This window comes from Schistocerca serialis, chromosome 7 (assembly GCF_023864345.2).
Source record: "Schistocerca serialis cubense isolate TAMUIC-IGC-003099 chromosome 7, iqSchSeri2.2, whole genome shotgun sequence".
NCBI lineage: Eukaryota > Metazoa > Arthropoda > Insecta > Orthoptera > Acrididae > Schistocerca > Schistocerca serialis.
Window position 1 is genome coordinate 602,669,293 of NC_064644.1, and position 24,851 is coordinate 602,694,143.

A 24,851-nucleotide genomic window follows, 5' to 3' on the forward strand; every position below is an offset into this window, starting at 1 on the left:
ATTCTTGAGTTCTGCTCGAGTGTCTGGGTCCCCACCAGCTCCGATTAAAGGACGACATTGAAAAAATTCGGAGGCGGTCTGCTAGGTTTGTTACTGGTAGGTTCGATAACAACACAAGTGATACGGAGATGTTTCGTGAGCTCAAATGTGAATCCCTGAAGGGGAGACAGCATTATTCTCACAAAACCCTAGTGAGAAAATTTATAGAACCAGGATTTGAACCTGACTGCAGATCAAGTCTACTGCCGCCTATCTACATTTCACGTAAAAGACCACGAAGATAAGAGAAATTAGGGCTTTTATGGAGTTGTACAGGTAGTCGTTTTTCCATTCGCTGTATTTGCGACTGGAACAAGAAAGGAAGCGACTAGTAATGTACGATATTGCAGTGCCTGTGTTATTCTGATTGCGTCTCAGACGCATGTTTGACGACATATGGAAGTTCGGGTCTGGCCGTGAGTTGTGCAGATAGCCAAATGGTAAGGCAGCTAGTCCGGCACAAATTTTCATTGTCATCATTCCATTCTACAGCTGATGGTAGTTCTTATTTGCAATTGCGAATTCATTTGATGTGACTAGTAATGGTACAAGGTACCCTCGGCCACACGCTGTACGGTGGGTTGCTAAGTATGTATGTAGATGTAGAAGTTTCAAAATAACCCATGTTCCAATGCTGAGAGGAAGTTTCATTTGGGAAACAATTCTTTAGGCTGTAGCAACAGGATTTCTCTGCAAGATCTTCCACAAGTTATAGTCCTGCAAGGTACGTAGGGGAGCTTCTGTGAAGTTTGAGAGGGAAGGAGAGGGGTACTGGGAGAAATGAAGCAATTATTGTGACTCGCCGATCTTTCAAAGTGCCGCCGCGCAGTTACACGCGTCCTCTACATGCGGCGCTGTCTGCCAAACATGCAGCCGGCCAGCCAGCGGCTGCTAGACTCTGACTCAGTTAAGATTTGACTGTTAAAGTGTACACACGTCTTACTCTGTTTACTTGATCTGTGACTTTCATGTATTGCGTCTTCCTTGAAATATATTTGTTCAACTTGAAGTTATAACAATTGGCGACGAGGTAGTGAATTTTCTTTTCCATCGTTGACCCACAGGTTTCCATGGCTACTTTAGAGCAACTATTGCAAGGTCTCATAGAACAGCAAACGCTTCTCACAAATGCGATTTTTGATTTCGTCGCGGTATCAAATGCGGGGCGTCTCTCGTCGTCGTCCCTACCTCCTTTTCCTCCTTACAACGAGACGGCTGAAGACTGGTCTGATTACGAAAAACGTCTTCGACAGCACTTCTTGGCACTTCATGACATGGATGAACAAACATGTAAGTCTCTGTTCCTTTCGTGGATTTCACCTCAAATGTATCAGTTGTTGTCGCAATTGGCTCCTTTGAAAGATCCTGCGTCTTTGTCCTTTGCTGAAATGTGCTCCCTTCTGTCCGTCTATTTTCAAAAGCAAACGCATGTGGGAGCCTCCCTTGTTGCCTTTTATAGTTGACAAAAACAACCGAAGCAATCCTATCGCGCTTGGGCTGCTGAACTTCATGGCCTCAGTAGAAAGTGTCAATTTGTTACTGAAGTTCACAAAGAATCCTACGCCGATTCCATGGTACGGGATGCTATTATCCGATCGGCGCCCGACAAAGAAGTTAGACAACGTGCCCTTCAGTTGGCAAATCCGACTCCAGATGAAGTCCTATCCATCGTTCAGTCTTTTGAAATTTCTCGCGCTGCTGGAGGGCAAATAGAGGCATGGAGTGACGTCGGGGAAATACAACCTCTGTGCGATGTTGATGAAGCGTGTGGCGTGTCCCCGCCGGCCAACGTGGCCGCAGTACGCTCCCAAGCGCAGCCTCGGCCTAACCGTAAACACACCTCTAAGAAACTGCAGCAAAACCCACGGCAACTTCTTTCATGTGCACGGTGTTTTACGAAACATTCAAGAGAAGATTGTCCACAACGTTGGGCCGTGTGTCACAAAAAGAGTCATGTGTCATCCGTTTGCAAATCCAACCGCATACATGATGTTCATGTTCATGAACATGACGCTGATTCTCATTCTGTCTTGTCTGTTAATTGTACTACTTCCCTTTCAGGGAAGTTATTCCTCACTGTCCAAATACTTGGTCGAGATGTTCGCATGCAGGTGGGTACTGGTTCTGCTGCCACTATCATCAATTTTCAAACATATCTTCAGTTGGATTCTCCAATCCTGTCACCTGTCACTCTGCAATTACGAAGTTGCAATAAACACAAGATTTCTCTCTTGGGACAATTTTTTATTTCTTCTCCATGGATTTTAATACCTACTCCAAATTTTTCTTTTGTTTCCTTTACTGCTTGCTCAATATAGAGATTGAATAACATCGGGGAGAGGCTACAACCCTGTCTTACTCCCTTCCCAACCACTGCTTCCCTTTCATGTCCCTCAACTCTTATAACTGCCATCTGGTTTCTGTACAAGTTGTAAATAGCCTTTCGCTCCCTGTATTTTACCCCTGCCACCTTTAGAATTTGAAAGAGAGTATTCCAGTCAACATTGTCAAAAGCTTTCTCTAAGTCATATCACGCTCAAACCCACTGCTCGGCCTAAGTTTTTCCAGGCTTGGCCCATTCCTGTTGCCCTTTGTGATCAGGTCAAACGGGAGCTGGATCGTCTCACTGCTTCTGGGGTCTTGCTTCCTGTCACTTCCAGTGAGTGGTCCTCTCCTGTTGTTGTTGTTGCTAAGCCAAATGGTGATATTTGTCTCTGAAGCGATTTCAAAGCCACTGTAAATGCTCAATGCCTTATCGACACTTACCCTATGCCTCGACCTGAAGAATTGTTTACTAAACTTGCTGGAGGCCAGTATTTATCTAAACTTGACCTGTCAGAATCTTATCATCATCTTCCTCTCGACACTGCTTCCCGGCAGTTTCTTGTCCTTAACATGCCTTTCGGCCTCTATCAATACCAACGATTGCCATTCGGGGTTGCCAGCATCCCTGCTCTCTTTCAGCGATTCTTGGAACAATTATTACTCACTGTCCCTGGGTGTATAAATTACCAGGACAACATTGTTGTCACTGGCTCCACCACTGATGAACATCTCCAAAATCTCCGCTCACTTTTTCATGTCTTACAGACTGCCGGTCTTAAGTGTAATCTTCAGAAATCAAAATTTTTTCAGGCATCTATCATGTACTTGGGGTTTCAACTCTCTCGGGGTGGTATTCATCCGCTTCAGCAAACTGTCGCTGCGATCGATGTCCTTCCTCGCCCTACATCTGTTAAGGAACTGCAGGCCTTCTGGGGGAAATAGCATACTATCACAAGTTTTTACCATCTGCTGCTTCGGTGGCTCAGCCGTTGCATCGCCTGTTGCATAAAAACGTGCCTTTTCACTGGTCCGCGTCATGCGATGCGGCTTTCCAGAAATTGAAGACTATGCTGAAACAGGCCCCGTGCCTGGCTACTTAACGACCTGGCCAATATCTTGTTCTTGCCACAGACGCCTCTCAATACGGGGTGGGTGCAGTCCTTGTGCACCGTTTTTCTGACGGTTCTGAACAACCCATTGCTTATGCCTTCAAAATGCTCACGGGTGCCCAACAAAAGTATTCTCAAATTGAAAAAGAAGCTTTGGCCATTATTTATGATCTTCATAAGTTTGGTGTTTTTCTCTATATATCCAAATTTCATCTTGTCACGGATCACAAACCACTTGTTTCCTTGTTTCATCCATCATCGTCACTTCCCGACAAGGCTGCACACCGCCTCCTGCGTTGGGCTGTTTACTTGTCTCGTTTCAATTATGAGATTCATTTCCGGCCGACGGCTCAACATGCAAATGCTCACGCACTATCTCGCCTTCCCATGGATCCTGATCTGGCATTCGATAGGGACGAACTTTTGTGTTTCCACCTGGATGTTGCCGAGCAGCGGGTTGTGGACGGGTTCCCCATCATCGGAGACCAGCTGCTATGGGTTCTGATCCTATCCTCTCCCGGGTTTTACACTGTATTCAGAAGGGTTGGCCAGATCGTCTGTCCGCTAAGACTTCTGATCCGTTGCAGAACTACTACGCTTTGCGTTACTGCCTCACAGCTAGGGATGGTGTTATCCTCCTTTCCACCGAAAATGCTTCGCCGCGTGTTGTGGTACCTGCGTCTTTGCGTGCTTCAGTCTTGTGCGCCCTTCACCAAGGGCACTGGGGTGTCTCTCGCACAAAATCTCTGGCACGCCAGCATCGACTATGAAATCGCACACATGGTCGCTGCCTGTGGCCCTTGTGCGTCACAGGCCGCCGCCCCGAAGTCATCTTTGTCACTGTGGCCTTCGCCTGAGAAGCCCTGGGAGTGTATTCATGCTGACTTCGTGGGACCTTTTTTAAGTACTTATTGGCTTCTCGTTATTGACACCTATTCTAACTTTCCTTTCATTGTCCATTGCACGTTGCCTACCACTGCGGCAACCACCAATGATCTAGCTCGCATTTTCTCTTTGGAAGGCCTTCCCTCTACTCTTGTCACTGATAATGGTCCGCAATTTGCCTCTTCCGATTTTTGTGCCCGTCACGGCGTCATGCATGTCACGGCCCCTCTGTTCCACCCACAGTCAAACGGTGAGGCTGAATGACTGGTCTGCACATTTAAGGCTCAGATGAGGAAAGTCCTGACTTCTTCTGCTGCTGATATGCTTCCCAAATTTCTGGCTTCTTGCCATTTCACTCCCACGGGCGACCACAGCCCGGCTGAGCTCTTACATGGCCGACAGCCCCGCACGCTGCTTCATCTTCTGCGGCCGTCCACCTCACAGCCGTGGGTGCCTTCGCTTGGCTGGTTCACCTCCGACGACCTTGTATGGGTATGGGGATATGGCAGGCGGCCAAAATGGAGTCCTGGCCGCATCTTACGACACCGTGGCCAACGCCTGTATGAAATCCAGATGGACACGGGTGTTGCAGTGAGTCATTCGGACCAGCTACAGCCTCATGTGCCGGCAACGCCTTTTCTGGATGCCACTACACCACCTTCGGCTCTACCTGACGCTCGGGATACTGGAATCTCTCATTCCTCACAACGCAGTCCTCTCACCATCATATCAGTGCCAGCACAAGAACTGATGCCACCAGGAGACATGCCCATGCAGGAACCAGATGACCATGATCTGTCGGAGCAACTCTACTCGTCTCTTTCTCCTACGGACGCGGACACATCGCCCATGTCGCCTGTTATAACAACCAGACTTGCTGCAACGGGCCGATTGGTGCATGGGGCACCAGCAGATTCGACCCCCACGTCTCCTGTCATCTCGACCCTTTATCATCGGGGACACTTCCGTCCGTACGGGAAGCCTCCTCCTCGAGACCTTACGGCCAGTCAAACAACACCTATGGACGTTAGCAATCTACAGGCCACCTCCGTCAAGACCTGTGCAAAAACTTCAAAGGGGGAAAAAGTGTTGTGACTCGCCAATCTTTCAAAGCGCCGCCGCACAGTTACACGCGTCCTCTACATGCAGTGCTGTCTGCCAGCTATGCAGCAGCAGCGCCACCTAAGCGGCCAGCCAGCCAGCGGCCGCTAGACTCGGACTCAGTTATGATTTGACTGTTAAAGTGTACACACGTCTTACTCTGATTACTTGTCTGTGACTTTCATGTATTGCGTCTTCCTTGAAATATATTTCTTCACCTTGAAGTTATAACAGCAATGAGGATGGGTTTTAAGTTGTGCCTGAATTCCTCAGTTAGTGCATTCCCCCATGCGAAGGAAGTTTCTCACAGTTTTAATCTACCAGGAAATTTCAACGCAGCACACACTCTAGCAAAGTGAAAGATCTGTTCTGAAAGCAGCCTTTATTAATGCTACTATAAGTGTTGCCCCAGCATGTCATCAAGGATGTACCATAACTGAAAGCCAAAATCTTAAATCCCTATGTTAAATAACTACACAGAGAATATGATAGCTCTGAAAATTATCACATTAAAGTATGCCAGTCACTACCACAACCATGGGTTCCGTGCTACAAAAATCCAGGTGCGGTTATATGCAACCGTCTTGTCATAATTCCTGAGCATTTGTTTTCCAAACATCATGAGATATTGTCCTAATTCTTGTTCATTACAGTTATTTGAAAATATTTTCTTTATATCCTATTGAAAGTGATTCTTTTCATTTGAACATATTGTCATTGTCTTGGAAGACTCACAAGTTGCTTTCCTAAGTCTTGAATTTGTATTTGTGCTTTCATATTCTAAGAAAACAAGAGCGAAACTTCATTTAATTTACTTGTTTAAAGCTGTTGAGTCAACAGTGGAATAAGATATTATGTGTACAGTGATATTGGAAAGTAATGGAAAAGTCTTTCCCCCAACATTATCTGACGACTGGTTATCATCAAAAATCAATTTTATTCTCTTTTGATTTTGATATGATCTATAGAAATAAAAAAATCACCAATATTTTATGTTGCTGAATATTTATTTATGTATTTTAATTACATGTTTCATTATTAAGCCAATAGTCTTTATTTAATGAAAGAGGACCTCATTCATTACTTTTACCTCCGACTTCATCCACTGCATGATGATTAGTAGCAGTAACAGCAATTTTATTTGATCTCACCCTTACGTTATTACTTGTGCTTATTCCGGCTAAATTTAACCTAGTAGTTTAACAGGAAAACCAGTACTTCAGAAAAAAAACCTGCCACCATCTATGTAATGAAATTAAGAAAGCAGAGTCATTTTTTCCAGAAGTAGCTGCTTCATGGCAAATTTACTGGGTTACATTCACGTGGAATAAGTAGAAATAGTATCAAGCAGTATAGTGGTAGTTTATTATTAATCTAGTGTATAGACTAAGATTTTAAGTGTGTCCTCTTTCGTTAACCCAAGCCTTGATTCATTTTCACATGCCCGAAAGTTCTCCATTTTGGTGAGATGTACGGAGTATCATGCATGGGGTATATGAAATTGTAGGATACCACCTCCAGTGACCCACTGCACCGTGTCGTGCGATCTCATCAAGCTGCTGTGAGTGTGTGTGTGTGTGTGTGTGTGTGTGTGTGTGTGTGTGTGTGTGTGTGTGGTGATTATTTTTTTTTTGAGCAGAAGTGAAATGTTGTTGTAGAGAGTGCGGTGTATGAAGAGGTGGCATACTATAGCCATTTAATTGTGCTGTGGTGATGTGTTTGCGAGGTACGTTATTGTGTCACTTGTTGTGCTACAGTCATCATGATGTGAAACTACGAAATAGCATTGTGGCACAATGGAATATGTTGTGTGGAATGTTGTCATATAAAACAGAATATGACATAAAATTTCAACTGTACTGTTAGGTGCCCACATAACAGCCGAGTAATATCAATATTTTTAATTAAATCATGGCAGATCATTGTTTATTAATACACTACTGACCATTAAAATTTCTACACCACGAAGATGACATGCTACAGACGTGAAATTTAACCAACAGGAAGATGCTGCGATGTGCAAATCATTAGCTTTTCAGATCATTCACACAAGGTTGGGGCCGGTGGCGACACCTACAACGTGCTGACATGAGGAAAGTTCCCAACCAATTTCTTATACACAAACAGCATTTGACCGGCGCTGCCTGGTGAATCGTTGTTCTGATGCCTCACGTAAGGACGAGAAATGCGTACCATCACATTTACGACTTTGATGAAGGTCGGATTGTAGCCTATCGTGATTGCATTTTATCGTATCGCGACATTGCTGCTCGCGTTGGTCGAGATCCAATGACTGTTAGCAGAATATGGAATCGGTGGGTTCAGGAGGGTAATATGGAACGCCGTGCTGGATCCCAACGGCCTCGTATCACTAGCAGTCGAGATGGCAGGCATGTTATCCACATGGCTGTAACGGATCATGCAGCCACATCTCGCTCCCTGAGTCAACAGATGGGGATGTTTGCAAGACAACAACCATCTGCATGAACAGTTCGATGACTTTTTCAGCAGCATGGACTATCAGCTCGGAGACAATGGCTGCGGTTACCCTTGACACTGCATCACAGACAGGAGTGCCTGCGATGATGTACTCAACGACGAACCTGGGCGCACGAACGGCAAAACGTCATTTTTTCGACTGAATAGAGGTTCTGTTTAGAGCATCATGATGGTCACATTCGTGTTTGGCGACATCACGGTGAACGTACATTGCAAGCGTGTATTCGTCATCGCCATACTGGCGTATCACCCGGCGTGATGGTATGGGGTGCCATTGATTACACGTCTCGGTCACCTCTTGTTCGCATTGACGGCACTTTGAACAATCAAAGTTACATTTCAGATGTGTTACAACCAATGGCTCTACCCTTCATTCGATCTCTGCGAAACCCTACATTTCAGCTGGATAATGCACGACCGCATGTTGCAGGTCCTGTACGGGCCTTTCTGGATACAGAAAATGTTCAACTGCTGCCCTGGCCAGCACATTCTCCAGATGTCCCAGCAATTGAAAACATCTGGTCAATGGTGGCCAAGCAACTGGCTTGTCACAATACGCCAATCACTACTCTTGATGAACTGTGGTATCGTGTTAAAGCTGCATGGGCAGCTGTACCTGCACACGTCATCCAAGCTCTGTTTGACTCAATGCCCAGGTGTATCAAGGCCGTTATTACGGCCAGAGGTGGTTGTTCTGGGTACTGATTTCTCAGGATCTATACACCCAAATTGCGTGAAAATGTAATCACATGTCAGTTCCAGTATAATATATTTGTCCAATGAATACCCGTTTATCATCTGCATTTCTTCTTGGTGTAGCAATTTTAATTGCCAGTAGCGTATGTCTAAAGTGTGACTATTATGAATATTAATCCACCTGCCTCCTCCCATGTTTTAATTAAAAACACTGATCCCCTATTCATCTCCTATGATTTAATTAAAAACATTGAACCACCTACCTTCTCCTAAAATTTAATTAAAAGGCATTGCTCCACTTATGACATTCATCAAAAACTATTTTCTCGTGGATTCCACAGTCTTGTGCTAACCGACTCATCATTTGTCATGTTCACTTCCCATCATCCACGGCACATTCAGTTACCAACTGCAACATTAAAGTTGCCAATACCGTAACTGCGTTGAGCTATAAAAGTGGACTGGAGATCGAGATACCAGCTTTTGAAGTTGTGGAAAGTGGGGGAGGGAGGGGGATGGTGTTACACACATTGGTATCATGGTCTAGGATTGAGGTATACTGGTGAAATGGAGACTGGGATCCCAGCTTTTGTAGTTGTGGGTGGGTGGGGAGGGGGAGGTATCCTATACTCTATTCATCATAAGAATAAACCTGATGTAAACATTACACCATGTATTCTTCTGTGTTTACTTGAATCTCTTGTTTCGCATGGAGCGGAAACCAAGCTTTGGCCAGTACAGTCAAGTACGATCACAAGGATACGTTTTATGCTGTGTTACACGCACATAGGTGAAGTGATAATGCAGGACAACAGCTTTACTGGCTCATTAAACTTGGACAGCACTGGCCAGCCAGCAGTCCAACTAACCTGCAATGATGTGAGCAGTTGTAGTTCAGACATAAAAGATACCAGAAAAGAAACAATATAGCCTTGAATGTCATTTAAGTTTTAAAGGGAATGAAATAATATTCGGCACAACTACTGTGTGCTTCTTGGGTGACCAGACAGAAAGTATAAAACGCTGTTGTTCTTACCTGACAAAGTATTCTAATTACAAACTAGAGTGATGAAAATTCCCAACTTAGGTAATTTTCCTGAGTGAGCTACGAGTGATGCAAAAGCATACTGCAGGTATTTCACCATACAGGTGAATACTGAAGCCACTGAAGGTGTTAACTGCAGTCACACCGCAGTCAGTCGTCTGGTAATCTCTTAGCTCCTTTCTTATCCGAATCTGAGAAAAACATTTCATTTCTGGAACTGCCATCTGCTATGTTGATAACAAGTCGATCAACAACAGAATTGACGAAGCCATTAAAGTGCCGCATTTTCTCCTCTTCTTTCACGACCTGCCATTCTATACCCCCACCAGCGTTCGGTGTGACGTGAAAAAGCTGCATGCGTTAGTTCCAGTACATCTGGCAGCGTAACTATCTTGTTATTTCTGAGGCCGAATCCCTTAACTTGGCTCCAGATCAGTTCTGTTGGGTTCATATCGTAATGGTACAGTGGCAAATGTAGAAGGTAGTATTTGTATAGTGTGCTTGATGCTGTGAAAATGATTGTTTTTCACATCTGTGGTATAAAACAATACATACATCCAAATAAAGAGTATTTGGTTTTTCATTTTTGCCTTAAAAAATTTAACTTATGTTTTTTTAATTTAAGCAACCTTTATTAATGGTTATCGATAATTAAGAATTTATATCTGAAATTAAAACAGGAATTTTGCATTCAATATGTAATTAGAAACACGAAGACATGCATTATTCATAAAAAATTATGAGATGCAGGTATTTCATATTGAACGAGAAAAAAATGACTGAGGCGAGACTTGTACCACCAAACCATAGTATGTTGTTACCAATCTACAGGCTGGCGGTAAACCGAAAATCGAGCGAGCGAGTCCCCACTCTGCCTACCCAGATACGTCACAGGGCGCTTCTACAGGCTGTTTCACAACATAGTACCGTCCCTGCTGGGGCACGCACTTTAAACCTGTGGCGATGCTGTGTACAAATACGTCTAGGCTGAGTTTATTTTTAGACAAATGCATTAAGACCATAAGGAAAACAAAAAACAATAGCTTCCTCCGAAACACAACATTATAGATTAAATAATACTAACATAAGAACGGAGGTCAGGATTCTACTACAAACACAGAACCAAACAACCAAACACCTGTTCATGTGAATGTATGTTCCTCTATTGCTATTTGTAAAACGAACCCCATATAATGCAATTAGTCTGTAGAATTTACGGCTTGTTCTTATTTTGTGTTTCTACTAAAAGGTAGAAGTTTTCTTTGAAGAACTGCACTGAAACTTAACAATTCTTCCAACACGAAGAGTGTTTAAAAAGTAAGCAGAAATTTATAATTTTGTGTGTTGTATTAGTCCGATTTGCACTACTTTTTTGTCACTGTCTTCATAAACATGCCTCAAAAGTATGTGTACAATGTTATGCATATTGGGTATTTACTCTGTTGTCTGCTGTCAGAAAGGTTACATGTGTTTTGGTAGCATACAAATAAATTAAGAGAATCTGTATTAAATTTTGTTATAAGAATGGAATAAAGTGTATGAAATTTTTAGAAATGGTAAATATTGCTTTTGGTGAGCCTGTTATGAGTAAACCAAAGGCAGACAAGTGGTATAAGCATTTCAAAGCAGGCCTTAAAAGACAGCAGTTTTACAAGCATGGATGAGATTTAAAATGCACAGTTAAGAGACCTATAAACTATCCTGAAGAAACAGTTCCTAAAGTGTTCCGAGAATTGGAAAAAGCACTGGCATAATTGTATATTATGTAATATATATTTTGAAGAGGATAACATTGCTGTAGATTAAAAAATAAAGTTCTTACCAAAAAATAAAAATTAATATGTGAATGCACCTCGTATGTCAAGCTTTTTGCTTAGAAGTCCAGAGTCTGTGCACATGTTTCGAAGGAAATTTCAGCAGTGTTTAGAATAGCTATTGCACACATGTTTTAAGCAATATGTCTTCGAATCGGTGAATAGTGACCGAGATTTAGTGTTCCATAAGCATCAAAGGTTTTACATGATTTTGATATTGTCCAAAACGATGGGTTTCCTCCCAAAATTATTAGTTTTCCTTCATGGCAATTCCAGTAAACCGTGCGGCTTTTTTTTCTGTTCCTTACTTATGGGTCCTATTGGGTGAGGCAGACGTTTCCATAAATTGCCGTCGTTTGATTGGGACTGGTAACATTAGCCAACAGTTCCTTTTGGGTCGCCTCTTTAATACATGCTGTAATAACATAAGAGACGATCGAACGCTCGTTACTCCGCAAACACCTCCACTTCTTCGTATTCTACACATTTTCTTGCAATACTAGACAATTATCCATCACTTCCGGATATCGAAGTATATCAGTAAGTATACAAAGTTAACTCACCGGCACTGGCAAGTAAGATCCCACGAAGAGAAACAACATATATCACCGCACGCCCATCTACAACGCTAGACAGATGATGGGCAACAGATTTTGGGTGCCCCTGTAGGCCGGTGGCAGCATTCTTCAGGGAAAGGTCACTTCCCCACCAAAAGTGCTGCTCGCTCATGAGTTTACAGACAGACTATACTACGCTACCGATTCTGCTATACATCCAATGTGTATTTGTGTCTCAACTATATCTAATACATTCCCTCAAAAAACTTCAAAGCCAATTATTACCGTAAATTTATGAAAAACATTAACAACAACCTACTTGTCAGCACTTTTTAACTGTGTTCCACATGTGTCTCTCATTACGGAAAAGAAAGCAGCCTCGACCATTTTCATATTACGTATTAACAGTGCGACAATCAGAGCACAACAGTGCTGCAGCTGTGACTGTAGATAATTTTTGCAATAAAAATTACATAGCTGAAGTGTGATTAAGAAAACATTGATGGCTGTTGATACCTTTGAATATCTTAAAGTTTCATTTAATGTAACTTAGTAATAATATATCTAATACATAAGTAGGACCTACTTCCAAAGTGTAACACCACCAGGGTACTAGTGCTGCGGCTTCTGCCCATTCATTGTGTTTGTTTACATCAGGTTTATTCTTATGATGAACGGAGTATAGCCTAGGACTGAGCAATATGGGTTAACTGGAGATTGGGATACCACCATCTCGTGGTGCATTTTGTATAATTTTTTGGATTTTATTTTTGGCATTTTTGAGTGGTTTTTCCCCATGGTTGTCACAGTTATTTCACTGGATTTAGTCTGTGTATTGGTTTGCTTGGTAATTTTATTTCTGTGGGTGTTACGATCAATGTTTTGATCATCATGTTAGATTCACTCGAAACAGGAGTTTTCAGCATGGTGACATCACTGGCCAAAGTGTACGCGTGCAATCCCAGTCTCCAGTAATCTTGATGGATGGATGGATGGATTCATTGTAATGACATTATTTGGTACTAGTTCCATAATTTAAAAAAATTGCCATCATTATTGCACCAAGAAACTTCATGTTCCTATCTGTTTAGCACATCATGAAAAAGTCACAAATAGCTTTATGCACACAATCATGGAACAAGAGCAGCCTGTTTGGAATTATATTTATCACGGAAAACCACACAAAACAATTCAAAACAGAATTTTATATTAGGCAGCAAAGTTGTAGAACATTTGCCCAAGGAGCTAATAGAGAACTATAGTACAGTTATTTAAAACATCAAAGCCTGCCTCTTAAATAATGTACACTATACACTTAAAAGTTTTCTTAGTGAACTCACAGAGGGAATACTACTACTACTACTACTACTACTACTACTACTACTACTAATAATAATAATAATAATAATAATAATAATAATAATAAGAAGAAGAAGAAGAAGACATTAATTAGTTATCACTTGTGCGTAATACTGATGGGTCATAATTTTTCTGTGTACAAGTCTCTAATCATAAGCATATGACAAATCGGTTTTTCAAACAGGCAGAAAAACAGACATGAAACTAACAGAGATGTGTCAGCACAGTTGTGGTCCTAAAGACTTCTGCAAATGTGTAATGTAAGTGCAGTGAAAAGTTTGGAGAAATTAAATGAACAGTGTATAACTATTCTTCTTGTTAATAAGCTAAGGTGTTCCAAGTAAGTACCAACATAACAGAACTGAACATTGGGTACGACTGAATGAGGCAGTGCTTTCATTAAGTCTCCGGCATCAGATTTGAGAGGCTGAAGGGTCATGCCGTGCCTAGCCATCCTGAATAAAGTTTTCATATGTGTGTGGGCTAGTGCCTTCAACAAGTTCACGGCTGCCTACCTATCCTCTTCTCATTAAATACACGTGGATTCTCATATGTTGGTATGTATGACCTACATTTTCCTTGTATTAAGCTGGCAGCTCCCATACACTGTTTTGTTCCTGTAACTGGTTTCAACCAGGCAGTGTTCATCTTCAGACTGTAGGTACAAGTTGCAAGTACTTTACATTTTGCCAAAATAAGAAACACAATCAGTGAGTCACTTTTCTTCAAGTAACAAACAAAACTTTATGAAGCCAAGGAGCACAATTGCACGCTTGAGCTGAGCCCATTACAGACAGATGAGTACACACATTTAACACAAAACTGTACAAATTAATAATAAAAGAAATGTCAGTACTCACACTTGTGCAGAAGCCGTAATGTCGGTATCCATGGACCTTCCCGGTGTCGGAAAAACAGCAGCTCGCCAGAAGTATTGACCAATATTTCTATGTGGTCATGGCTAAATAAAAATAGCACAACTAATAAGGAAAAATCAATTATTTTTATGAGAAAATACAAGTTTTGAAATCGCCTATGATATAAGCATTCCTAGACAACTGAGAATCAAAATGAAGCAATGCATAAAGTTCTCTCTCTCTCTCTCTCTCTCTCTCTCCCCCCCCCCCCCCCCCCCCACTTCCTCATACCACTCTGACTTCCTCAGGGTTCTCTTTGCCCTAGTACAACTTTATTGGCACTTTCACTTGAACCAATCTGACAAGGTATGCAAAAGTACAGATTGGGAGAAAGAGCTTAACTTTACTGGGGATAGAGACACATGAAAGAAATTATGCAATACTTAAAAATAAAGAGGAGAAATCTCATGATAAAATTATAAAGGAACACAAGGATACAAAGAAACCACAAATGAAGGAAAGTAAACAGTCGGAGATAGTATATAAGGTCGAAAATTTAGTGTGTGCAATGAAGTATGTCAACAAAAGAAGAATTGGGAATGGAAACATGGAAGACTGAAAAATGAGACGTTAAAGTTTCAAAATAAATATTACCCTAGCATCCGGGTGACACTGAAAAAGGACGGAATATACATGTGATACAAAGCTGTTGAGCTAATAGAAAGAACTGTTGAACATAGCCCTACATAGATGTACACTAATGCCTTACAACCTATTATTTTTTGGGGTAGAAAAGTTTCAGTAGTGACAAACAGATGACATTTAGGTTCAGTTTCAATGCACATTTTGCTAACAAAAAATGTACACTGGATACACTAGTCGATGAACATGTGCTTAATATTTACCACATTACCTAGTCAATACCCAAAAGTTTGTTGCAGACATACACCCAATATTGCATGTAACATACACTACAGGGTTAAATTTATTACTATTCAAGCTATACCATGAAATGATGACAAATCCATGTTCATCATCAAATTCTACAAATTTCACTCCTTAACTTACGGCATAACACTCGACATAAATGAGAAACCCTGCTTGTATAAATCCAAGGATCGTTGTAAGACTGTCACCACTCACCTCAGTTGATCAATGCAAGCATAGCGGAAAAAAAAGGTTGTATAAAAACGCGAGTTGAATCAAATAGTCTATTACCCACTAACTGTTTCATTAAGTATTTTCATTACCTGTACGAAAATGCCACAAGTAATTGACAACAGACCACAAATTGCAATAAAGTTATTACACTTATGCTTTCACTCTATATATTTAATTCTGTATTCTGAACGCGAAGAAAAAAAATTTGACGGTGTAGGATGTTGGAAACAAATTCTGACAAAATTTGTAATAATTCACTTCTAAATGCTAATACATATCAACTGTACTGGAAACTGCAAGCCAATATATTACGCCTTCTCTAAACGCATAACAAATCACAATGTACACGTCAAAAACAGTTACCGTTGAACTTTCGTGTTTACGACTGTTAATGCTACTTCCTTCTATAATCAACGAATCTCAAGCCTATGATGATATATAGGATTGGTCGCTTGGATTTAAAGTTTGAAGAGTTAATGTGCCTGTGCTTACACGCTGAAATTCACAACAACGGAAGGCAGGTAGATAAGTAATTACCTTATATTTATTCTCGATTTATCACGCCTACAAAATTTCTAGAATGACGATTGTAACCACGCAGGATATTTTGTGTAAGAACATACCATTTGACAATCCGATATGTATCCTTCTTTGGAAGGACCGAGTCAACGTAATTCTCCAGGTATGGATACTGATCGACGAGCTTTGTTCTGATCCCTTTTTGCACGGATGATTTGAGCTGTTGCACTCCCGTCACGCTTTCTTTCTCGTCGAATCTGAAAATGGAGACATGGAACATTTACACACACACACAATGAAGAAGAGTGAATTTTGAGCAGTGATCGCAATGCATAAACTATGCTAATGAATATAGTTATTTCTCAGAAATAGCAGTCGATCTCCCTCACTTTTTAAACATGTTTTGAATCTGCACTTCATACACCACACACACACACACACAAAATGATTTTATATCGTTGGTTAATTTACTCTTGTAACACAGGTTATCCAACTATGCCTGCACTGACTTTCAATGTTAGATTCAATTGTACTTCATATAAAGTTTTAATTTTGTATAACTTTTCTACTCATATAGCAGTAAATATAAATTTCTGCATTTACGATCCTAAAACCTACACTGTGAGTGGAGAACTGGTTTTCTATTCTATTTCATACAATGTTATGGAAAGGTTGGTTTACTGTTGTACTGTTAACAGCTGAAAAACAGAACAACAAACTTCAGCAGTGGAGCAATGCGACTTGCTTCTGCACGTGGTAAGTGTACTGTAGTGACTGTATAGTGCGAACGTTGAAAAATCGTCATCGTTAGACACAACTATTTCGAGTTTTGTAATGACTGATACAACTGAGGTAGTCATAACAAGTGATGGTTCAGGTCAGTTGTGGAACGCTTGTGTATGGGATCCCAACAACGGAACTTCGTTAATGTGTTATAAAGGTGGCGGTGTCTCGGCGCCCCATACGCTTTGTCTTTTGGGAAATGATTATTTGTTATCGGCTGACAACGCAAGACCACTCATACATGCGTGGCCACTTAATAGCCAAGAAACAATAAATTTGGGCACTGGAAGGATGTTGTGTTCAGGCTGTGTAAACGCATTGGCTGTCTCTCCCAATGCTCAGTACTGTGCTGCAGGAATAGCTGAGAGACTCCATATCTGGCAGATAGCATCAGGACGGCTTATGGCGGTGGCAAATCGTCACTTCCAGGATATCACATGTTTAAAGTTTACTGATGACGGTACACACATTGCTACTGGCGGAGAAGACTGCAGAGTAATTGTGTGGCCTCTCGCTTACTTGATTTCCCAGTTCGCCAATGAAATGTACTCGGTGCCAGGAGAAGCAGAACCACGATACACCTTCTTTGATCATAGCCTGCCAGTCAAAGACGTTTTCATTGGTCCAGGAGGCATGAGAGCTCTGCTAGTGTCTGTGTCTTTTGATCGAACATGTAAAATATATGACCTGGCATCAGGTAAATTGTTGTTGTCTTTATTATTTGATGCACCACTAACAGCTGTAACTGTTGATGGTACGGATTCTGTTGTTTTTGTTGGAACTAATAGTGGAAAGATTCAGGAATTCAATATCAGCCATCCTCCTCGAGATGTGCACCATGTAGTTAACGAAACACCAAAAAAGTTTGTTGGACATGATAAAATGATTACCTGTCTGTCATCGTCAATTGGTGGTCAGACACTGCTCTCAAGTTCAACAGACATGAAAGTCATCGTGTGGGACATTCCAAGTGGACAGTGCAAAAGGGTGTTGCAACATAAGGGGCCTGTGTACAATGCTTTTTTTACCATTTGCCCAAAACAAATGTTTATAGAAGACTGGAAACCTACTGTTGTATTGAATGGGTTTCAAAAATCCGTTGACAGTGAAAACAAATGCATTGAAATTATGAATAAGGTGGATTTATGTGAATCACCCACATTGTTCGACACAGTACCTATGGTTGCAGTAGCAGAAGCAGGTAGCATAAAAGATGAAGTAATAGCTCTAAAAAAAATTAATAAAGACCTATATACATTTGCTATCAACAAACTGTTGGATACTGCATCACTTGAAAGTAGCACAGGAAATAATGGTGACTCTCTTAATAGAGGTATTAAAAAGAAAAGTGTGAAGAGAAGACGGCAAGATGAAAAATAACAACATTCTCTTATTGAAACTTAAGTGCTTTATGTGCCTATTTCATTGTTATTGTTTCATGAAGTGGTGTAATTTTAAGACTGAATATTAGCACTAAGGTGTAAAAGTGTCTTAAACTTTCATAAATACCAGACTGTTGCCTTTATGCCCAGTAGTGCTTTGCTCATTTACTGTAACAACCAGCTCATTTGTGATCTGTTGTTTCTCTTTTTACATACATAGATAAATATATATATGAAAGTCCAAGAATCGAAACTAAAAGTGAAATATATATATATATATATATATGTATATCCTTGATTTTTGTATTTGTCTTTCAGTAAATGTCACAAAGAGATTAACCAGTCAAATATTGCAAGTTGTTTGCCTGAACTGCACTGCATTTGGTGTCCTTTAATATCCTTATGCCTTGTGACACTTAGAATTACATTGACAGTGTCATCAGTTAAATGATGTGCAATCAGAGCACAACAGGAAAGTAATAAGGACTGTATTGAAGTTCTATGTCTGAATGACTATGAAACAGTAGATCAATGTATTATCAAAAATCAGTGATGCTGCTAGAAAAAGGGAAACTGTTAAGTATTGGAACCATCTGAAATCTTGAGTTATTGTGACAACTTATCTGTAGTGCAGCCCGAGGTCTAGGTTAGTTCGGACAGTGACTATTTGGTTGTGCGCTGGCAAACTTTAGGGATATGAAAGTAAAAAATCTAGTTGAGGTAACAGATTGAGGGGTAGCGAAGACTAATTTTTACGTTCATGCTATATTGAAAAATGCAGGGGAGGGGAATGCTTAAGGGTTCAGTGCATAGCGTAACTTCAGTTGTCCCATTCCCCCACCCCCTCTCTGCACATCCTTTGAAATACTGATTGTGGTGAGAGTATGAGGCCTAGGTTAGTGTGGAAGAGGATAGTTTGTCTGCGAGTTGGTGAAGCTGACGAATGTGAATGCCAAATAGAGGTTGTGATAAAAGATTGACCTGCAGCAGATCCGTATATGTCTACATTTGTGCTATTGCTATACAGGTAATGCTTCAAATAGGAGCAGTTCTAATCCGAGTGCTTTGACTTTGTGGGATGTTGGTTGACAACATTGCTGTTTATATAATAAATGTAGGGTAGTTTTACGAAATCAAGGGAAGACAATGAATTCTGAGTGCCACTATTCAAACTATTTGACACTATTCAGAGGTCATTCATGGTTATGTTGGAGTTGTGAAAGATTTCTTTTGACTCCCTGCCACCACAGTTTTAATACTTTCCTATGTGTTCAAAAATATAATACAAAAGTAAGTTAGGGTGAAGTGGGGTAAGTGTTACCATTGGGTTAGTGTAACCATGGCTTATGGTGCCTTAAAGAAGCTGTATTTTTACCTCTGACCTACCACACATGTTAATTTACTCCTTTCTTTGTTATATTTAACCATAAGTTGTCAAATCTGACATAAATTGGTAATTAATTATTGGACTTGAATTGACATCTGCATTTTCACTCTGCAAGAGAGTGACATGTTCAGAATTTGGTGGTCTGTTATTTTTGCAGTTTTAAAGATAACTGCACAATTTTTTGGTTACAATCTAACTTTTGCATGATAATTTCAAATATGAGATTCGTTTTACTCTTCTGATAAAGCTTTTGGTATGCCAGGCATAGTTACACTTACCCCAACTTTTTCCCATGTGGGGCAAGTGTAACCAATCTGCTGGGGCAAGTGTAACTGGGGGGGGGGGGGGGGGGGGGGGTTACACTTGCACCAAACAAACTTACTGGAACATATTTATCTATTTAAGCCATAACCTTGTTTTTGCTATTGCACTAGATCAACTAAACTGGCCTTCCTGTACATATGGATACCAGAAAACCTGATGTGCTGGATTTGTAGGTCTACTGAGTTTGTGATAGATATATCTCATTTTTTATTTAAGTCTACTATATTTTTAAACCACGTTTCCTTTTATAAAATGACACAGAACTGTAAAGAATGCCACCATTTCAATTACAGTACAGTATGTGAAGCATTGTTTGACTGACAACAATGTTGAGCATGATACTTCATCCTGCAGCCAATGGGTGTAGCAGTGTTTAAGGGTGTGAAATCTACTTGGGACCAAAAGTTAACTCGTCACCAGAGACATCATCAAGGGGTAAAAATTAACAAACGTGACTTTTCCAATCTCCCCGCTGCTGTATGGAATGAAACACCACCTGAATTGTTTGAAAAGTGGTTTTCAAAAAACAGGAATATTCCCTTACAGTAGAGAAGTAATTGATAAAACTAAATATGAACCGGAAGTCATATAAAAAATATGTAGCTCATACCAAATCTTTGGCAGAAACAAATCCATTGTCAGTTCACGATAATGCAGCCATAGACTGTGTGGAAGCTACGTCTCTAACAGAAAGTACTCAGATTTTTGGAAAGCTTCCAGCTGAACAACCTCCAGAATTTTATAGGCCTACATCGACTGAGCCCTGCAGTTCTCCCAGTATCAGACAGAGTTCTTTGTCAACCATTTCCAAGCTAACCAATATTTCATTATGTTCTGGAACTTCTGATTTGTCATTTGAAAGCTCATTATTGGAAACAGTCCGACAGTGTATTCTCCCTGGTAAAACAAAGAAGAAAAGGATTGCACCAGGGGCTGAAGTTATCACTTTTCAAGATGCCATCTATAAAGAAAAAGGTTTTAAAGGAAACAAGAATAATGAGGAGAAAGCAAAACAGAAAAGCATTATCGGCATAAAAAAGGGCTTCGTAATGAAAAGTAAATCTTCCAAACAAAGTGCTGTTACTTTATCTGAAATGGCATCTCGGAATGTTGTGAAAAAAAAAAAAAAAAAAAAAAAAAAAAAAAAAAAAAATCCCTGATTGCTCATGTCAGTAAAAAGAAAAAAAGTCTAAGTTGAATCAGTAAGTGAAGAAAGTGAAACTGAAGGAGGCCCATCTTTAATAAGTAGTGATGAAGAAAATGGGACCATAACAACACTGGACAATCTCAGGAAAGAAATGATAAACTGTGAAGAAGAAGAAGGCAAACTTTTTTGAAGCCAAAGATAAAATTACAGTTTGAAACTATGCTCTGGTAGAATGTAAGAAAGTTCATTTTATTGGCCAAGTTACCAAAATTAGTGATTTAGTAGATCCAGAAGTGATTTTCCTCAGATGCAAAAATAAGACAGTGTGGCACCACATTCTACTGGCCTGATAGAAGAGATGAGACGGAAGTTCCATTCTCTGATGTCATTTCAGTGCTGCCTGACCCTACTTTGGGTCACTGGGGAGACCTGACATTTGGTGTTACATTTGATTCATACAACATTCACTGACTAAATAATAGTTAGGGCCTAAGTGTGAATATAATAAGTTGAATTAGGGCAGTTTAGTATTAAACACAAATTGCCAACAACTTTAGTTCAATTACCATGAAAAATAATAGAAAGTGAACTTATAAAGTGAACTTTTCTTTTCTCTTGATACTAGATATTTTATTATTTTTGTTAAATTGCCTACTAAAGAAAAAAATATTACTTTTGTAGAATTTAAACTGGCCTAAAACAAAAATAAATCATCTATGAAGCATTCTGTTTCAGTGTTTTATGGTTTAGGCTAACACTTATATTTTAGTTTAGCGAACATTTTCTTTGTATTTCATAATATACAAAGAGGCGTGTGCAAAAAAGTTCATATCTTGAGTAAAATTTAAGATATTTTAATAATTTAAAAATCCTCAAATTCAGTAAAAATTGCGTAATCAGATCACTTACCCCAAGTCTCTTTTACAATGCTCAGTATGGGTACAACAATGCGGGGTTACACTTGCCCCGAACTGTGGGGCAAGTGTAACCTCACAACACAAAATTTTGATAACAATTATATGACCATATAATTTATTTTTTCAAAAACAAAATGTATATTGTTTAAAAGTCAATAAGTCAAACTTTAAGCATGAGAAATTTCAAAATCATACCTTCAATAACAAGTTGGCAATTTGATGTCAAAGTTGAACTATGCCAAAACATGGTTACACTTACCCCACTTCACCCTACAGTGTTTCAGTTATTTCCCACTGCATGTAGTTTGACATGGCAGTTTGCTCTCTGTCCCTCTTATTTGCTGAGAAATTTATTTAGTGACGCAGCTGAATAAAGAACAGTTGTGTTGGTGACTATTGTGGAGCAATCTGAAGTTTAGGGTGGATTGGAAAGTGACAGTTTGTGAGTTGGCAAAACCAACAAATGTGATGTTGTGAGAATAACTATAATTCTTGTTGCAACAAACATTTCATGCAGAATGGATTTCTCCCCCCCCCCCCCCCCCCCCCCCCCCCCTCCTTTTGTCATGGCATGATGACTAGTGGTAGTAGTTGTGATGGTGATGTCAAGGTTTCTGCGAAGGCAGTGAAAGCAATACTGTGAGAATAAGTTGCTAAGCAGTTGAAATAGTTATTTTCACGAAGTACCTTGCCACTATTATTTGTTGTGGGGAATATCTTGCAAACTTTTCTGACTATTACTATTGTTTTTCCAAATATTTTGCATTCAGTGACTACATTTACATCAAAATCTGGCACAATTACTTAAAATCTTTGCTACAAACCACATTTTCAGCTGACCTCATATTGGGTACTTATAACCAGCCATTTACATGTCCCCTTGTTTTCTCTTCACATCTTACAGCAAACTGCGCCAATGTTGCTTCACAAAACACACAAATATTTACATTGTCATTGTTCGAGACTAATACCTAATTAAGTATTAACTGCAAAATATTATGTGAGAATCTGTAAGATGAGCTGTTATGGTTTTCTGCTGATGATAGGTGAACTCGGTCTGAGGGGGAGTAGTGTTTAATGTCTGTCTACAACTTCTCTAGTTAAAAAGTGGCAACTTGGAAATCTTACCTTGTGTACAACAATATTATGAAAAGGAGATACTGCTGCTCGTCATACATGGGAGCTGTTGAGTCACAGACAGACGCTACAAAAAGACTGAAGTGCATGTTGAGCTTTTGACCAAAATATCTTTTTCCGTGGCCAGATACAGTGGTCATGCACGCGCGCGTTGTGCTTGCATGAATTGTGGTGGTTGTCTGCGTTAAAAAAGGAAATGCCTTTTGTCCGAAAGGAAGTCTGGATAGCAATGTGTGATCTGCAGTCTCTCTCTCTCTCTCTCTCTCTCTCTCTCTCTCTCTCTCTCTCTCTCTCTCTCTCGTGTGCCCTCTTTGGGTACCACTTATGTGATACGTTGTTTATAGCAGTTCAGATGGGGTTTTGAGAGTTAGTGCAATCTGTGGTCCATATTAACATTTATGAATAAAGTTAAACAAGAAACATTATCCCTTGATAATGTTCATTCACACGTGTGTCCTTTTCATTACATATTTTTGAGATAGGACAGTAACTGGTGATTGATAAGCTGAGCTGTTCTTCCAGTTTCAAAAGAATGTTGAAGAAATATTACAGGTGGTCTTATATCTTGTTCCACCACAACAGTGCAGCTGCTCAGAGGGAGACCAGAATGCAAAAATTCGTTGAGAAGCACCAAACCTATCTTTTCGGATCTCTTTTCATATTACTTTTCTCTCTTTTGGAAGAAATAAAATCCTCCATGGATCTGATTTTAGATCCATTATTGACAAACATGTTTCAAAGAAGGCCTGCTACAGATTGTTAAAGTGACTTAAGCTTTCTCTTTTTGTGTAGCGAGTGTAATGTAATTATCAGAGGCCTTCATCATCAAAATCACAAGTCTGATTGGTAACAGTAAAACTGAAATGTTTTGTAATATGATCTTGAACTGTTCCTGTAGTCTTAAATCTGAAGACCGGTTTGATGCATCTTTCCATTCTAGTTTATACTTTGCAAATCTCTACTTCTGTGAATAACTACTGCAACCTATATCCACATGCTCTGCTTACTATAGTCAAGCTTTCGTCTCCTTGTACAATTTTTACCTTTCAGACATCCTTCGATGTCATATGGTGTGTCTCCTCAGCATGTCACTTCCTTTGGTCATGTGCCATAGAGCTCTTTTCTCATCAGTACTTCATTACTTGATCTACCCATCTGATCTTAAGCGTTCTTCTGTTACACCACATTTCAAAAGTGTCTATTCTTCTCTTGCCTTTACTGTTTATTGTCCATGTTTCACTTCCTTGTAGGTTCAGCTAGAAGTACTAAAGCAAAAGGAGGACATTCACATCTATGGACATGTTACCACTTCATGAAACTCGGTGTATGGTTTCATTAGTATAGTAAGCTTTAGTCACATATCTTTCTTTCCTTCAGTGTTTGTCCCATCTATAGTAAGTCCACTCACAGTGGGCGTTTGTCCATCCCCGATTTGACAGTTGTTCTTATTATAATTTTGTGACCAGATGCCCTACCTGACATTACAAACATATGCCATCCTCAGAGAGTAAATTCCTGTGTGTCACGTGCCCAGTGAAAGCTGATCTGTATGTGTGTCTTCATGTTTTACCTGGTCTTTATTGGAAATTATGATATTGAGATGGAGTACTATCTAAGAACTGTGCTCAGCCTGGGTGGTGTATCGGAGAATGTTTTTTATATCAGCACGCAAATTCATTCAGGGTCTGGCTCACCTTTCTATTAAGCAACCCTGTGCGATGTGTAGTAAGGTATGAAAGCAGGTTGGGGTTAATGCGAATAGTGCTGTGTGTAAATTCCACTTTCTTCTTCCACTGGTAGCTATAATC

General features: G+C 40.2%; 3 protein-coding genes across 3 annotated transcripts in view; 2 read left to right on the forward strand and 1 right to left on the reverse strand.

Annotated features, from left to right (window-relative positions):
* The window catches only part of LOC126412187 (malignant T-cell-amplified sequence 1 homolog), a 79,366-nt gene extending 62,876 nt beyond the window's left edge, over positions 1–16,490 (reverse strand). The window contains exons 1-3 of the mRNA XM_050081667.1: positions 16,356–16,490; positions 16,071–16,223; positions 14,290–14,390 (exon numbers count right to left, since the gene is read on the reverse strand). Of these exons, the coding sequence (XP_049937624.1) occupies positions 14,290–14,390; positions 16,071–16,223; positions 16,356–16,366 (265 nt within the window). The 5' untranslated portion in view covers positions 16,367–16,490. The remainder of the gene's footprint in view (positions 1–14,289; positions 14,391–16,070; positions 16,224–16,355) is intronic.
* A 117-nt stretch (positions 16,491–16,607) lies between these two features.
* LOC126412186 (RNA-binding protein 41-like) overlaps positions 16,608–24,851 on the forward strand; it is a 59,584-nt gene continuing 51,340 nt past the window's right edge. Inside the window, exon 1 of the mRNA XM_050081666.1 lies at positions 16,608–16,722. The gene's annotated coding sequence lies outside the window, so the exon portion shown is untranslated. The remainder of the gene's footprint in view (positions 16,723–24,851) is intronic.
* Positions 16,691–18,406, forward strand: LOC126412185 (WD repeat-containing protein 18). Its single transcript, XM_050081665.1, has one exon. The coding sequence runs from the start codon at positions 16,801–16,803 to the stop codon at positions 18,127–18,129; it is 1,329 nt and encodes a 442-aa protein (XP_049937622.1). The 5' UTR covers positions 16,691–16,800; the 3' UTR covers positions 18,130–18,406.